Here is a 14,275-nt window from a genome sequence, read left to right on the forward strand (position 1 = left end):
GGAGATGTTTGGAGGAAGGTGGCACCATCACGTCTCCAGCTAAAATGGACACTTTCCTATAAGAACTACCCTATGTTGTCAATGTTACCCTATGTTGGACGCAGGTGGCGCTGTGGGTTAAAGCCTCAGCTCCTAGGACTTGCCGATCGAAAGGTCGGCGGTTCGAATCCCTGCGACGGGGTGCGCTCCCGCTGCTCGGTCCCAGCGCCTGCCAACCTAGCAGTTCGAAAGCACCTCCGGGTGCAAGTAGATAAACAGGGACCGCTTACCAGCAGGAAGGTAAACGGCGTTTCTGTGTGCGGCTCTGGCTCGCCAGAGCAGCGATGTCCCGCTGGCCACGTGACCCGGAAGTGTCTCCGGACAGCGCTGGCCCCTGGCCTCTTGAGTGAGATGGGCGCACAACCCCAGAGTCTGTCAAGACTGGCCCATACGGGCAGGGGTACCTTTACCTTTAAATTTATGTTGTCAATGGTGTGTGGCAACCATCATGTCAAGCATCTTGCTAGATTCTCAGACAAACCTCCCTTCCATGACCCTTCTTCTAGTTCCTTCTAATTATCCCTATGACAAAGAAAGACAACAGACAGTGCAGCGCATTTCTTCGTGTTGTTCAGAGAATTTTCCACAGATCTTTCTTCTCAGTGGATCTTGGGCTGAGAGCTAGACAATATTCACCTAACTTATTTACTATTATTTATATTCCACCCTGAGGGGAAAAAATATCAAAGCAGCTTACCTAAAATATTAAAATATAATAAAAATGTTTATCTGGGGAGAAGTATGGAAACTTTTTACAGGTATGGTTTGATTTTGGTATCCTCATTTTCAACATTGTTTGCTATGGTTTTTTTTTCATTGTGCTATCACGGTGTTATTTTTGAGATGTTAATGAATTCACAGTGTTTCTTGGACTGTGGTTTGTTTTTAATTCTAAGCCACCTTGAGATTTTTTTTAATGCTGTGCTGTTTATCAAATACCTTTGGCTGTGATCCTAAATTGCACCTGCCTGAAAGTAATGCACTTCCTTCCAACAAAACACATTTAGACTGGAGGTGTTAAATAATATTGGAAATGGCCCTCAGCATCTCTTGTAACGTTTCCATTTTAGAATGGAAGACAAGCTCGGCAGTAGCAACCAATTACTTCTGATTATCTTCAAGGAAGGGACACGGGTGGCGCAGTGGGTTAAACCTAGGACTTAAGCCTAGGACTTGCTGATCAGGAGGTCGCGGTTCGAATCCCCACAATGGGGTGAGCTCCCGTTGCTCGGTCCCTGCTCCTGCCAACATAGCAGTTCAATAGCACGTCAAAGTGCAAGTAGATAAATAGGTACCACTCCGGTGGGAAGGTAAACGGCTCTGGTTTGCCAGAAGCGGCTTAGTGCTTAGAAGCGGCACTGCTTTGGTTTGCCAGAAGTGGCTTAGTCATGCTGGCCACATGACCCGGAAGCTGTACACCGGCTCCCTCGGCCAATAAAGCGAGATGAACGCCGCAACCCCAGAGTAGGTCACGATTGGACCTAATGGTCAGGGATCCCTTTACCTATCTTGAAGGAATTTCCTGGTTCAACCACTTGCGTTTATCTTACAACCTGGGAGCAAACAATCTACAATAGGGTGTGAAGGAAGCAAACAGCATAGTTCAGGAGCAAAGCAGAACAAATTATTATTAAAGGAATCACAGCATGCAAAATGCAGTGAAACAATGAAGTCAGTATAGATGCTAATATGCGGCTACATATAGAACTAGCTGGCCATGCAACAAGGTCAACTGGACAGCAACTTTTAAAAACAAGCAGGGTCATATTTTGATTCAAATAAATGCTTAAAGTACATATCTAAGTTAAATCTCCTAAAGTCATGGACAAAATACATTTGCAGAGGTGCAAGCCACATGTTTACATTTATACCACCTTTGTCAGAAGAATTAAAAGTGGGCACTGAAGGCAAGGCCTTCCTTATGGTAGCACCTAGATCAGGGTTTCCCAAACTTCGGTCTCCAGCTGTTTTTGGACTACAATTCCCATCATTCCTGACCACTGGCCCTGCTAGCTAGGGATAACTAGGGAGTTGTAGTCCAAAACCAACCAGAGACCCAAGTTTCAGAAATCCTGACCCAATGTTTTTCTCATGGGAAAATCTGCTAGGTTTCTTCTCTGCTTGCACTTAGGTGGGCAGTTAAACCTTTTGGGGTTTTTTTATTCCAGAAAGTTATTTTTAAAATCTTTTTTATTATTAAAAGTATAGAATAATTATATAAGAATGTTAACAAAGAGCTACAGTTCAACTCAGCCACAGTTTATGCAGAGTCATTCTATTCCTTTTAAAACCCATGCATTTCAAACACGTAAAACAAGTTTCTACTACATCTGCACTTTCATGAATAAGTTCTTAATATACCTGCATTATACCGTTGGTGTTACTGTGTTTTGTTATGTATTAAGGTTTTAAGCCCATTTGAATACATAGAAAGTTTGACAAAATTATAGTGAAATAAGCCTTAAGAGTGCTAAATGAGTGTTAAAGAATGAAATGTAGAGATATAAGTAAAGTGAGTGAGTTAGAGGTTGAAGTGCTCTATCTATGGAAGCATTTCCCTGTCAGGACTAATAGTTTTGCATTGCAGTAGGTGAAAACAGCAAGCCAGTAACTTGTTTAAAACATTTGTGCAATAAAGTTGATGTCAACTATGTGGACAGAAAAAAAATTCCAGTGCTTTATTTTTCCTCGGAAAGAAATCACAAATTATTACTTGCAAATACAGTATTAGGTAAGTATGGCAGTTTTGAAGTGTCTAGCTTTCTTTACTAAGCAAAAGTAAAATAAAAATACTAGATTAGATCACTTTCCAGGGCATCAGAACATTTCTGGAATCTTTTTCACTGCTTGATATCTGTTTACTGCTGAACCTACAGTGTCTGATGCTACATGCTGGAAGAATAATAATGAAAGATTTAGGTGAAGAGTTATACTTTCAACTACAAGATCATCGAAGCCACAAAGCTTATCCTACCAAAATCAATATGGTATACAAATAAAAAGCACCTTGCATACAAAGGAAGATACAATATTTTTAAGGATTCCCCTGCTGCTACTTGTACATAAATCACTGAGAAATCATTTCAAATGGGGCTTGCAAAGGAGAAATTCCTTGTTGACTTGCCCCTAAACATGAGCTATGAAGCCCATTTAAACCATGAACTCACTAGGTGCCCTTAAGCAAGTTGCCTTTTTTGCCTCAGTCTCCACCCCCCAGCAATCATGGGATAACAGAAACATTTATCATTATTGTCTGCAACACCATGTTACTAAGAATCCTGCTGGATCATGCCAACTGGCAATTTAGTCCAGGATCCAGTTATCACAGTGGCCAACCAGATGTTTGTGTGAAGTCCTCAAGCAGGGTTGGACAACAACAGCACAACCCCCATCCCCTATGCACCCTGCCTCCAACAGTGGAAGCAGAACATAGCCACCATGTCCACTAGCTCTTGATAGCCTTATCCTCCATAAATTGGCCTCTTTTAAAGCAATGATGATGGGCCTCACTATGTCCTGACAGAGCAAACTTCTTTGTTTGCACACCGTGTCTACCCTGATTCTTTCAACATAGCCCCGAGTTCTAGTATTATGATCAAGGTTCTAAAATTTATCCCTTTCCATATTCTCTACTACACTGTGTATCATTATGCACCCTTATCAGCTGTTATTTATGCACCCTTACTCACTGTTTTTCTAAACTACAATTATTTATAATCCTATTTTCAGCCCCAAAGCCAAGAACACAGCAATACAACAAAAGATGCACTTCTATTGCATCTTCAATCATATCGAAACAGAAAAATAACAATATACTCTGTAACCCCAAATGCCTTTGTTGCATAGATTTTTTGATGCCTCACAAGTCTGACCATTTCACAGGTACCTTGGCGCTTCATGGAGACACCAATATGGTTTCTCAATGGACAAGGTCCTATTTTTTTATTAACACATGTTTAGTCTAGAAGTATTTAACACATAAAAAATGAACTCCAAGCTATTAACAGATTTGAAAACTCAATGATCCTAAATCCATATAAAGCGAAGCAACCCAAGAACTGAAATCTCAGTATATTGCACGCTCTTATTCCTGAAATATGCTTTCCCCTATCCACACTTCCCCCTACCAGGTGTTACATAAACAATATATCTTATCATTGTTACCACCACATAGGCCAATTCTTATGCATGCCATGAACTGGCAGTACAACGGGGAGAAGGAAGAGGATCCCAGCGATAGCAGTAGCTGGGACTGGGACACTTTGGGGCAAGCAGGGGATGAGGAAGAAAGTACTCACAGAGTGATGGAAGATGGTGAGGGGATGAAGGTCAATGCACAGGAACCAGAGCAGCAGGACCCATCACCAGAGGGGACCCTGTCTCCATGGTGGGCACTGAGGTGTAGAGAGCAGTGGCAGGGGCGCTCTAGGAGGCTGAGGCAGGCGAGGACCCACAGCCCAGCTCCCTAGTTGGCCAGGTGGGCCTCACTAGCTCTGGGAGGAGGGGTGTGATTCCTCAGCTGGAGTAGGCTCAGGACAGGTGAGGGCCACACCCCTCATCAAGCCCAGTTGCTGCAATCAGCAAACAAAGTAGAAAAAGGAACCAGAGCTGAGGTGCTGTGTCTGCTGAAGTGGCCATGTTGGTGAACCTTGGCTTGGATGCTCCTGGACCTCTATGGGACTGTGGTTCGGGTTTGACTGGATCCTGACTGCTGGACTTCAGACTTGGCCTACTTGGACTGACCCTGGACTGACGTTTGACTTTGCTTCTGCGGATTGACCCTGGTCTTGTTGGACTTGACATACTGAATTGCTGCCAGTTAGACCAGGGGTTCAGGACAATACATGATCGGGGGGGGGGGGTGTCTACTGAAGTCTAGTTTGTAATGGAATTTCCACCAACATCAATTAAAAAATTAATAAAATGTCCAGCAAACCAGCAGCAAATGTTAAAGACCAGATGCACACACTTTGCAACATAGTCTAATCCATGAGGGCAAGATCCTGCTTCCTCTCCACCCCACAGCTGGGTGCAGCAGAAGCCCTGTTCCATCAGCTAATTTGATGCTGGATACCATGCTATATGATACAGGCCTGAAAACACATCCATAAAAGCTGCTAGCCCATTTACACATGAAACCATTAAGTATTTGAGTACTACTAATGGCCTGAATGGAAACTTCACCTGAATTCTTGTTCACCAAAGGTAACGGAGTGGTTTTTGTTTTTGAAAATCTGTCCAAAGTCCAACTGCAAGATATTCAACCTTTGTCACATTATATAATAATTGCAAATGAATTCAATGAATCATACAAATTGGCATAATGAAATGCAGTTCTGAATATATATATATATATATATATATATATAATATTTTTCAGGCCAAAAAATTTCAAGAGAAACAAAAACTCAGTTCCTTGGAAAGTCACTTCCAGAAAAATTGCTTTAAGTAAGTGACAATTACCGAGCTCCCACACACTGCTATGTACATATATTAATGGCAAACATCTTTTGATTATAACATTAATGTTTACAAGGTCTATATGAAACCCAACTGCATACATGACCCTCTTAGGGGTAGAAGATTCAAAACATTTAATCATGAAACTGACTTAGCAATTTAGTGCTTAGAGAAGCAAATGTTTGATTCTTTGACATGATTTACCAAGTGGGTAGGAGCTCACAAAGAACATCTAGTACTGGAGGGAAAAAACACCCTCAATATATTATTTCTCAGGCTTTCCAACTGTTATAAAGTGCAGAAAATAAACCTTGTAAAGAGCAGAGAGGAAGATTAACATGAAAGCCGCTACATAGACCTCAAAAGCTTCATACTACAATTATTGAGCACAGAAAAGTCATTACAATTTGCTAGGTTCTTTTTTTTTTTAAATAGTTCTTATGAAAGGCTTGTCTTCAAAGAGAGATGGTTCTGCAAAGTTTGGTGAGTGCCCTGCTGACAGAAAATGAGGCCAACTGTACAGGCACTCAAGCTTTGATTATGGTGACTTCCTCAGTAACAGCAGGGTTGCTTGCAGAACCACCTACAGCCAACTAAGAAGCGGCCTTTTCTGTCCTCTTTACCTCTCCTCTCACTCAACCCTTCCCTCCTCTCCTCCCCTCCCAATGAAATGCATAATAGCAACACTTCAGAAAATAAGCCTTCTGGAAGTGGTGCAATGGCTGTGGAACCAGAGTGAAATATAACAGGACTGACTGGGTTACATTGGCTTTGCTAATAAAACCAAGAGTTTGTGTGTACTGGGAATAGGGCTGGACAATATATCATTCAAAACCAGCTTGAAGTCCATATTGTGATATCGGTTTCATGATTTTTGACCTGGCAGTATATCGCAAATCATGATTTGTGTATGCTATTCAAAAACCAGGATGCGGGGTGGGGGGTGGGGGTGGAGAGACAGACTGCTTCTAAGCAGTCATTTCTACAGCTAACCTTTATGTGGGCTCTCCCTTCTGTGGCACCACTGCTCCCTTGATGCAGCCTTCAAGATTACAGTCGTCTTCCAACAGTGCACAACCCCTCCTGTTCATAGCTGTATGAAGTTCTTCTCCCAACTTCTTCTCAGTGCCAGACCAGATGCAGAAGGCCCAGAGTTCAATTCTGGTTTCTCTAGGTAGGGCTAGGAAGCCCATCTGAAATTCAGGAGAGGCAACATTTGACAGCCCCTGCCCCCTGCAGCAATTCTGCCTTGCCAAAGCCAGGTAAGTGAGGAGCTGGGATTTGGGGAGGAGGCATGGGACTCTGACAGGGTCCTAGAGTCATTCAGTCTCCTTCCCAAAGCCTAGCTAATGCTTTCCCAGCTTTGGAAAGGAGGTAGGGGGCTCTAGGACCCTGCCAGAGCCTCACATCTCCTTCCCAAAGCCAGCACCTCACTTAGCCAGCTTTGGGGAGGAAGCAGGAGGGCCAGGTGTGTGTGTGTGTGTGTTAAATTTTGGGCTCACTCCTCGTCCCCCCTTCCACGTGGCATGGCAGTGTGCGGCCCACGGGTTCTGTGTCAAAGTACTCTTGTGGCCAACTTGGTATGAAAAGTTGGATCACCCTGATGTAGAGAAAGACAGACATGATTTAATAAAAGGCAGCTTCCTGTATTCCTATGACAAGGTAATTTTTTATTCTGCCACTACTTTTGTGCTACATGCAATGTCCTTAGAATAACTCTCATAATAATAGAACTGTTACCATGATTTTGTGTGCAGCAACTTTACAGGTTTCCCAAAAAAACTTCCAACCCAGTGCTGCAAAAAGGGAGGTAGAAGGGAAGGGAACTTGATGTAATGCCGCAACTCAAGCCTGCCATTCTCAACACACCTAAGTGTAAGCATGTCCCATTGTAATCCAAGGCCCCAACTTCCAAGTAAGCATACCTAAGACTGCAATTCAAAGTGGGGAAATGTAACGAGGAGGGGAAAGAAGAGAAAGACAAGAGACCCCACAATTTTGACAGATACAAGTTACCGAACCACTTAAACAGGAGGCATTGTTAAATATACGCATTCGTGTAGATATACAGCTTACAGGAAGGTCCTACTCAACAAGAATGACGTAATCGTGAAAGTATGGGCAGTAAAAGATCCAACATCCAGCCAAAAGAACCTTAGTCGTGTGCCCACATGGAAAGAAAGCCTCGGAAACACTGTACTTATTACCAATTATGTTATAGCAGCATTCAGACTCACTCTCAAATCCTACGTTAAGGATGAGCAGCAGCAAAATGGTTCCACTCTGTAAAATTTTGGCAGGGAACAGTAGATTGATCCATTGTGCTCCTGTCGAAAATCTCGTGAGTGGATCTCAGATACCAGAATAGCTTTTTTGCAGTTCACTACTAGCTTGCAGCAAGAAGCCAGTCTGGCGCCTTAATTCATACCCAGTTCAAAGCACCCTATGTACAGCCACTCTGGCTATGTCACCGCATAGGTTCCAAGACCCCCTGAACAGTTTTCACTACTTGCTGCTAGCCATGCCAGACACAGATCATTAGCATGCTTACCTCTAGTTGTCAAGACCCCAGCATGGAAATTGACTGGCATTTCACTACCCGTATAGGTAGTGGAATCAATGCATGTAATTCTAGAGTACCCCAAGAATGCCCTGTTTCCATTTTGGCCAGCAGGCAGTAAAAAAATCAGAACTTGCTTGCAGCACCAGACACATTCATTCTGTAGAACCAAGTGAAGATCTTTTATTTACCCAGGATTTTAAATTATTCTTAACTTACCCATGCTGCTAACTTTCTTAGGTTGTTGATGTAAACCTCCCTTTGGGTTTTATTGGAAACTGAAGGGTAAGATATATAATCACTATACTATAAATATTGTTATTTACTTATATTATAATATGGATAAGTAATCACAGGGTTTTCAGACCCTAGAATCTGCCGCGATATGTTGACCCACTCTGAAAATGCTTCTGTCTCCAAAAAAAAGGGGGGAGCCAGGGTTCTGTCTTGGGTGAAATTCAAGAGCACCCTGGACTCAAGCTGTTGTACCCATTGAAACCAGTTTAGTTTCCATGACCTCACTGTTCCCTCAAGCAGTCCCCCAAAAGGGGAGAGGGTACTGGTGTACTGCCCTACTGTGTTTTATACCAAATTCTACCCTCTTATATCTGCCTGGTTCCTGTATACTCTGTACTCTTTTTGCTTTGCTTGAATTCTGCTGCTTGCTGCCTTGCTTGGATTCCTCCCCAATCCTCTTTGCTGGCATGCTCAAGTATCCCATACCTCATCACACCAAGACCACCTCTGTAGGCTCAAGCGCTGGAAGATATCCCAATAATTCCCCCTGAACTATGGTTAATACAGGCTTGCAAACAGCCAGTTGCCTGGTAGCTTGTTGTAAGTAGTAACCATCTCTAGACATTACCTGGCAAGAAATATTATGTTTTAAAAATAGAAGAGGTAGGCCTTTCCTACATGCTTTCCACTTCTGAAACAGTCTATGTGCCAGCAATGACCAACACAAATATGCCAGTGTTTTATTTATTATATTTTAATATATAATTTTTATTTATTAAAAAATAAAGTAACAAATCTTGGCCTGTTCTTTCAATTTGAACACTATCTCTGCCATAGATCAATGACATTAGTATTTCTCCATTGTAACTAGCTAGTTAATTCCTTTCCCCCTTCTATATATTTCAATTAATAATGGATATATAATACCCTACATAATGGTTTTCTTTTAGTCTGAAAACAAGGTAGGGCCATAGGTAGCAGTATGTTTATTTGGTATATTTATATCCTGCTTTTTTTCCCTCATGGAACTCAAGGGAATATACACAGAATTCCCAGGTAGACTCCCATCCATGCATGGGCCAGACCTATCCTGCTTAGCTTCAGCAAGGTGGCTGCATCATATGACCTCATATCATGTTTTTAGACTCAGCTGGTAAAACTATCCAAGGAAATCTTCAATGCAATCAGCAGTTTGGAGAGCCAGGCCTTAGAAAAGCTGAGTGAGCAAGTTAACACCCACTACTTTCAAGACCAACACACTTTTCTGAAGATTTCTATGCTAATCCTACTTTCCCAAATGACAATGCAATCCTGTGTGTGCCTCCTCAGAAGTAGGTTCATGTAAGATTGCAGCCTTAAGTCCACAGCTTGCCTTACATCACAAGAAAGTCATGATTTACAAGAGACAGAAGACAGCATCAAGTAACATATATTAGTTATGAATATATTTAAAAGGATACTGCAAAGTCTGGCTTTATCACAGTGACAAAACACACACTGCAAATAATTTACCTGATACTGAGAAAACTAAGCCAGCCTACGGATGCACCAAGCCAAATTCTCTGAGGTTAAGTTTATTAGACTGATAGTCAGCTTAATTAAGCTGCTTGATTTACTGGTAACATCACAAGAGCTGCATCAACTTAATATTTAAGAAATGACACTGGTGCATTTTAAGTTAAGAATGGGGTCCTTATTGTGAGACACACAGATTTGGTGTGACCAAGAAATGCACTGAAGGCAACATCCATTTCAACCCACCCTAAATCAAGCCAGCATCTACTTTTATTCTAACAATCCCGGCAGTCACGACTTCGATCAGAACCGAGTCTGTGTCGTCATGGGCTTCCTATACATCCGCTACCCCTGCTGTACCCTAAGACAGCAATATCCCTGGGAAGCTGAAGGTGGAAAGCATCAATTAGAAAAGGCGAGGGGGGGGGGGAGAGAAGAGAAGAGAAGCACATTGCACCCAGCCCAAGCTCCATCCCCGGGTTGTGTGCGGATGAGGAAGTTGCATGAAGTCCGCTTCCTTCTCCCGCTTGTAGGACACGGAGCGAGAAAGAGGGAAGCCAACTGGGGAGATGGGGTGGTGGCCCATAATGGTGGTGGAGGGGGGGAGGACAACGGGGAAAGGATGCACCTTAAGAAGCCACACAACGTGCTCTGGGGAGAGCCTGGGAGGGGGTGGCGTTGGAAGAACGCCCCACTTCCTCCAACCTCCCGGCCCCATTTCCCCGGCCACCCCTCAAAGACTGAGGGACCCTCCTCTCGCCAACGAGCCCCTTTAACTCTCCGACCACCTCGGACTCCGCCTGGACCTCCCTCCCCTCAAAGAGATGCTTCCTTTTGGCGAGCCCTGGGAGGGGACCCGCCGGGGAGGTTTGAGGTGACTTACCCATGTTTCCGCCCGGAGAAATGGGGCGCGGAGGAGGAGGCGCTCCTGGGAGAAGAGAGAGTCTTTCTCCCCACCCGGCTGCTGCGGGGCTGCTTCGCTCTCGCCGCCTCCCCAGTGGCCAGGGAGGGACAGGCGGGGCCCGAGGCCGGTGCAGCTGCTCTGCGGCCAAGAGGCGCACGGACAGGCGGCGGCGGCCAGAGGAGAGCAGAGGGGCGGGTGGCTAGGAAGGAGGCAGGGGCAGCCGGGGCGCTCGCTGCCTTTCCTGCCGTGCCTGGGTGTGCGTGAGTGTGTGTGTATGTGTATGTGCACGCCAGTGCGTGCGCGCGCCGCCAGGCTGGAGGAGGCAGAGGGAGGCTTGCCCGCGCCCTGACTCGCAAGCAGCGAAAGGAGGCGGAGGCACAGGGGACGGTTCCGGGGTGCGTGCGCTCAGGGCGCGCGCGCGCCGGCCGAGACCAATAGTACGCCCTGCTGCTGCTGCTGCTTCCTCCCTTTGCCCGGAGGGGAGTGCAACGGGGTTTCTCTCTGCTACCGTGTATGCCGGCTGGATTATGAGTCAGTGCCTTTCCGTACATCCGGGCAAGGCCCTCCTTTTGGAAACACAAAGACCGGCAGAGCAGCGGGAGGAGCGGGGAGGCGGGTGCAGAGCGGCCACCCGGGAGGAGCCCCGCGTGTCCTGCGATCCGCACCTGCCCTTGGCTTGGACGCTGCTGGGCCCCTCTGCGAGACCCAGCCATGGGTGGCTGTGCTTACGGGTTTTATAGTATACAGTTCTTCAGAAGATCAGGGCTTGGCTTGGGGTGTGTGCGTGCGTTTCCTTTTTCCGTGTGTGTAACAATGGTGAATGCACGTTGAGCCCAGCCAGGCGGAGGATTGTCCTGTGCAAAGCGGTCCTTTTTGCGCGCCTTATGCAGAGGCTGGAATTGGTAGGGCCACTGCCCACAAATTCCTAACATGGACTGAAACTAATTCCCGCTGGAAATAAGCTGCAGACAACCAAAGCTAGAGTTTTTAGTGTTCTGATTAAAGGAGTTGGAATGGCTCAGTTGGTAGAGCATCAGGCTGGTGGGTTGGGCAAAAGCCTGCATTGCAGGAGGTTGGACTAGATGAGCCTTGGGGTGCCTCTGAACAGTACAGTTTTATGAACGCAGGCTTTAGCCAAACAGGTAGGTGGTTGTGATCCGCCACCTGCCCACTGAACATTAGGGCAGAGAGTTTTCAGTGCAACCCCGGCCCTAATAAAGGAGCCTTTGAACATTACCACAGCTATTTAACAAAAAGCACCAAGGGAGCCTTTATATTGGGATATGGTGCTGATCTCTCCAGATTTCTGGTGGGGGTGGCATATCAGTGGTTCTTCAGTGAGAGGTTTTAGTAAAGGTACACAAGTTTCCCTGAAAGAGCTTGCCCACCACTACCAATATTTCCCTACAAAGTGCACCAAAGGAAGAACACATACACGCTAAGCTGGGGCTGATGGGCGTTAGAGCTCAACAACAATGAGTGCACAATGTTGGCTACCCATAATGTTGCTCATGTCTGAGAGACCTGTTTTGCACCTAGAAGGTCCCAGGTTCAAGGTTCCTGGCATCTTTTAAAAGCATTCCAGGTAGCAGGATCTGGAAAGAAATCTGCCTGAGGCCCTGGAGAGCTGTTGCCAGTCACAGTAGACAGTACTGAGTTATATCAGCCTTCCCCAGCTTGGTACCCTTCAGACGATTTTGGACTTCAAAACCCATCAGCCATAACCATTGGTCAATGGTCAGGGATGATGGGATCTGCAATCCATCACCAGGATGGGGGAAAGCTGCATTAGATAATGATCTGACTCAGTGTAAGGTAGTTTCGTATGTGCAGTTGTTTCCTATGTTCATAGGAAGTGCTGAATGTGCTTTTCATGTGAGGCCTAGTGGGATTGGTTAGCACTCTGCATATTCCCATTGTGTGGCATATAGCAGGGGTGAGCATTGAATGAACTACTTTTCTTTTTTCATAGAACCCAAAGAAGATCCACCAGCTAAAGCCAAGGGCAATATGGTGGTTTAGAAATGGTGGTTAACATATAGTTAAGGAACAGGGCAGGTCTCGGTGTATCTCAACTCAGGAATTTGTTTTCAGTACCAGAACTGAGATTACCAGTTACCATCTCAGTTCAGATCAAAGTTTTTCCTTCTAGGATAACTAGTAACTTTTACAATGTCAACAAATGAGAAACAACATTACTTAATGTTATATCTGCGGGAGAAACCTAGGAATAAACCTGTGCTTTATAACTCCTTATTTCTGCCTAAGTAAAATTCCTTTGCAAGATCTGAGCATTTGAGACAGCTTGTTAATGATGAGCTTTGCTATTGTGAAGGAGCTGAAGTGAAGACTAAAAATAAGTTTCTTAGGACTGAGAGCAGAAAGGGTGAGATTGGAACCTTTGAATGTGTTCTTTCCCTATTAACAGCTGATACAAATGTTCACGGGAATGTAAAAGGTCATGGTGAATCGCCATGTTCTTCATCAAACTGGATTTGGGCATGAGTTGACAACTAAAATCTAACAGAATCACTTTGGAGAGGAAGTTAAATGCCTTCTCGCCCCCTTTAATAAAAACTATATACAAGACAAGTACAGACAGGGGCGCCGACTTATAAAAAATATTGGGGGGGCCCATACCGACTTATAAAAAATATTGGGGGGGCCCAAGACCTCCAAACCGCTGCTGCTGGGGGAACGAAAGGGGCGAGCCCCGGGCTGCCCCAACCTTAAGTGAACCTGTGAGGGCCCGCCCTTTGCGGCAGCCGATTGGCTGCCGCCGTGGGCGGTGAATATTAATGAGCTAGGGGGAATCCCCGCTTCTTGCGGGGCTGACGCCAGCCCCGCGAAATTGTTGATGGGTCGAGAGCCCGCAACCCCACCCCCTCTCCAGATTGGGAGTGGCTTTGTTTCATTACTAGCCTCCTCCTGCCTAGCCTCCTCCTGTACCCCTCCTCTTCCAACTTGTAATCTTGCTTGCATGAGGCTTGCTATTCCCACAAGGAACTGCTGCCTCGCAGTCCAACTTAGCGGTGCATTGCTTCATTACTGAATGTATTTTAAAAGGTAACTATCGTCAAACAAGGAAAATAAAAAATACCAACATAATTTTGTGATTTTACAAAGCATAATATAACTAATAATTTTCTTAAATTATTGGGGGGGCAGAGCCCCCCCAAACGAATTTTTGAGGGGGCTCGGGCCCCCTCAGGCCCCATGGAGTCGGCGCCTATGAGTACAGATACCATAAAACTTAGAAACAACACAGCCCAGAACACATTTCAGTTCCGTGCTCACGTGCATGCGCATATCCAAACACCCATATAATAATTATTTTTATTTTTATTATTTATACCCCGCCCATGTGGCTGGGTTTCCCTAGTCACTCTGGGCAGCTCCCAAAAGAATTAAAAGCACAAAAGAACATCAAACATTTAAAAACTTCCCTATCAGTGCCACAATCCAATACAGAGTCAGGCCCTTCTAGAATAATTTCAGTTTCGTTTCCATGTACAGTGGTACCTTGGGTAAAATACTTAATTCGTTCTGGAGGTCCATAC

At 45.0% G+C, this 14,275-nt stretch overlaps 1 protein-coding gene across 9 annotated transcripts in view; it reads right to left on the reverse strand.

Annotated features, from left to right (window-relative positions):
* RAP1GDS1 (Rap1 GTPase-GDP dissociation stimulator 1) overlaps window positions 1–11,378 on the reverse strand; it is a 104,105-nt gene extending 92,727 nt beyond the window's left edge. For 3 of the 9 annotated variants that reach the window (XM_083756574.1, XM_083756572.1, XM_083756570.1), the window contains exon 1: window positions 10,695–11,378. In XM_083756574.1, the coding sequence (XP_083612700.1) occupies window positions 10,695–10,698 (4 nt within the window). In that variant the 5' untranslated portion in view covers window positions 10,699–11,378. The remainder of the gene's footprint in view (window positions 1–10,694) is intronic. The other 6 variants (XM_083756573.1, XM_083756571.1, XM_083756569.1 and 3 more) reach the window with 4 other exon arrangements.
* Window positions 11,379–14,275: the final 2,897 nt, after the last annotated feature.

Source organism: Podarcis gaigeae, assembly GCF_964106915.1.
Source record: "Podarcis gaigeae genome assembly, chromosome: 9".
Taxonomy (NCBI): Eukaryota; Metazoa; Chordata; class Lepidosauria; order Squamata; family Lacertidae; genus Podarcis; species Podarcis gaigeae.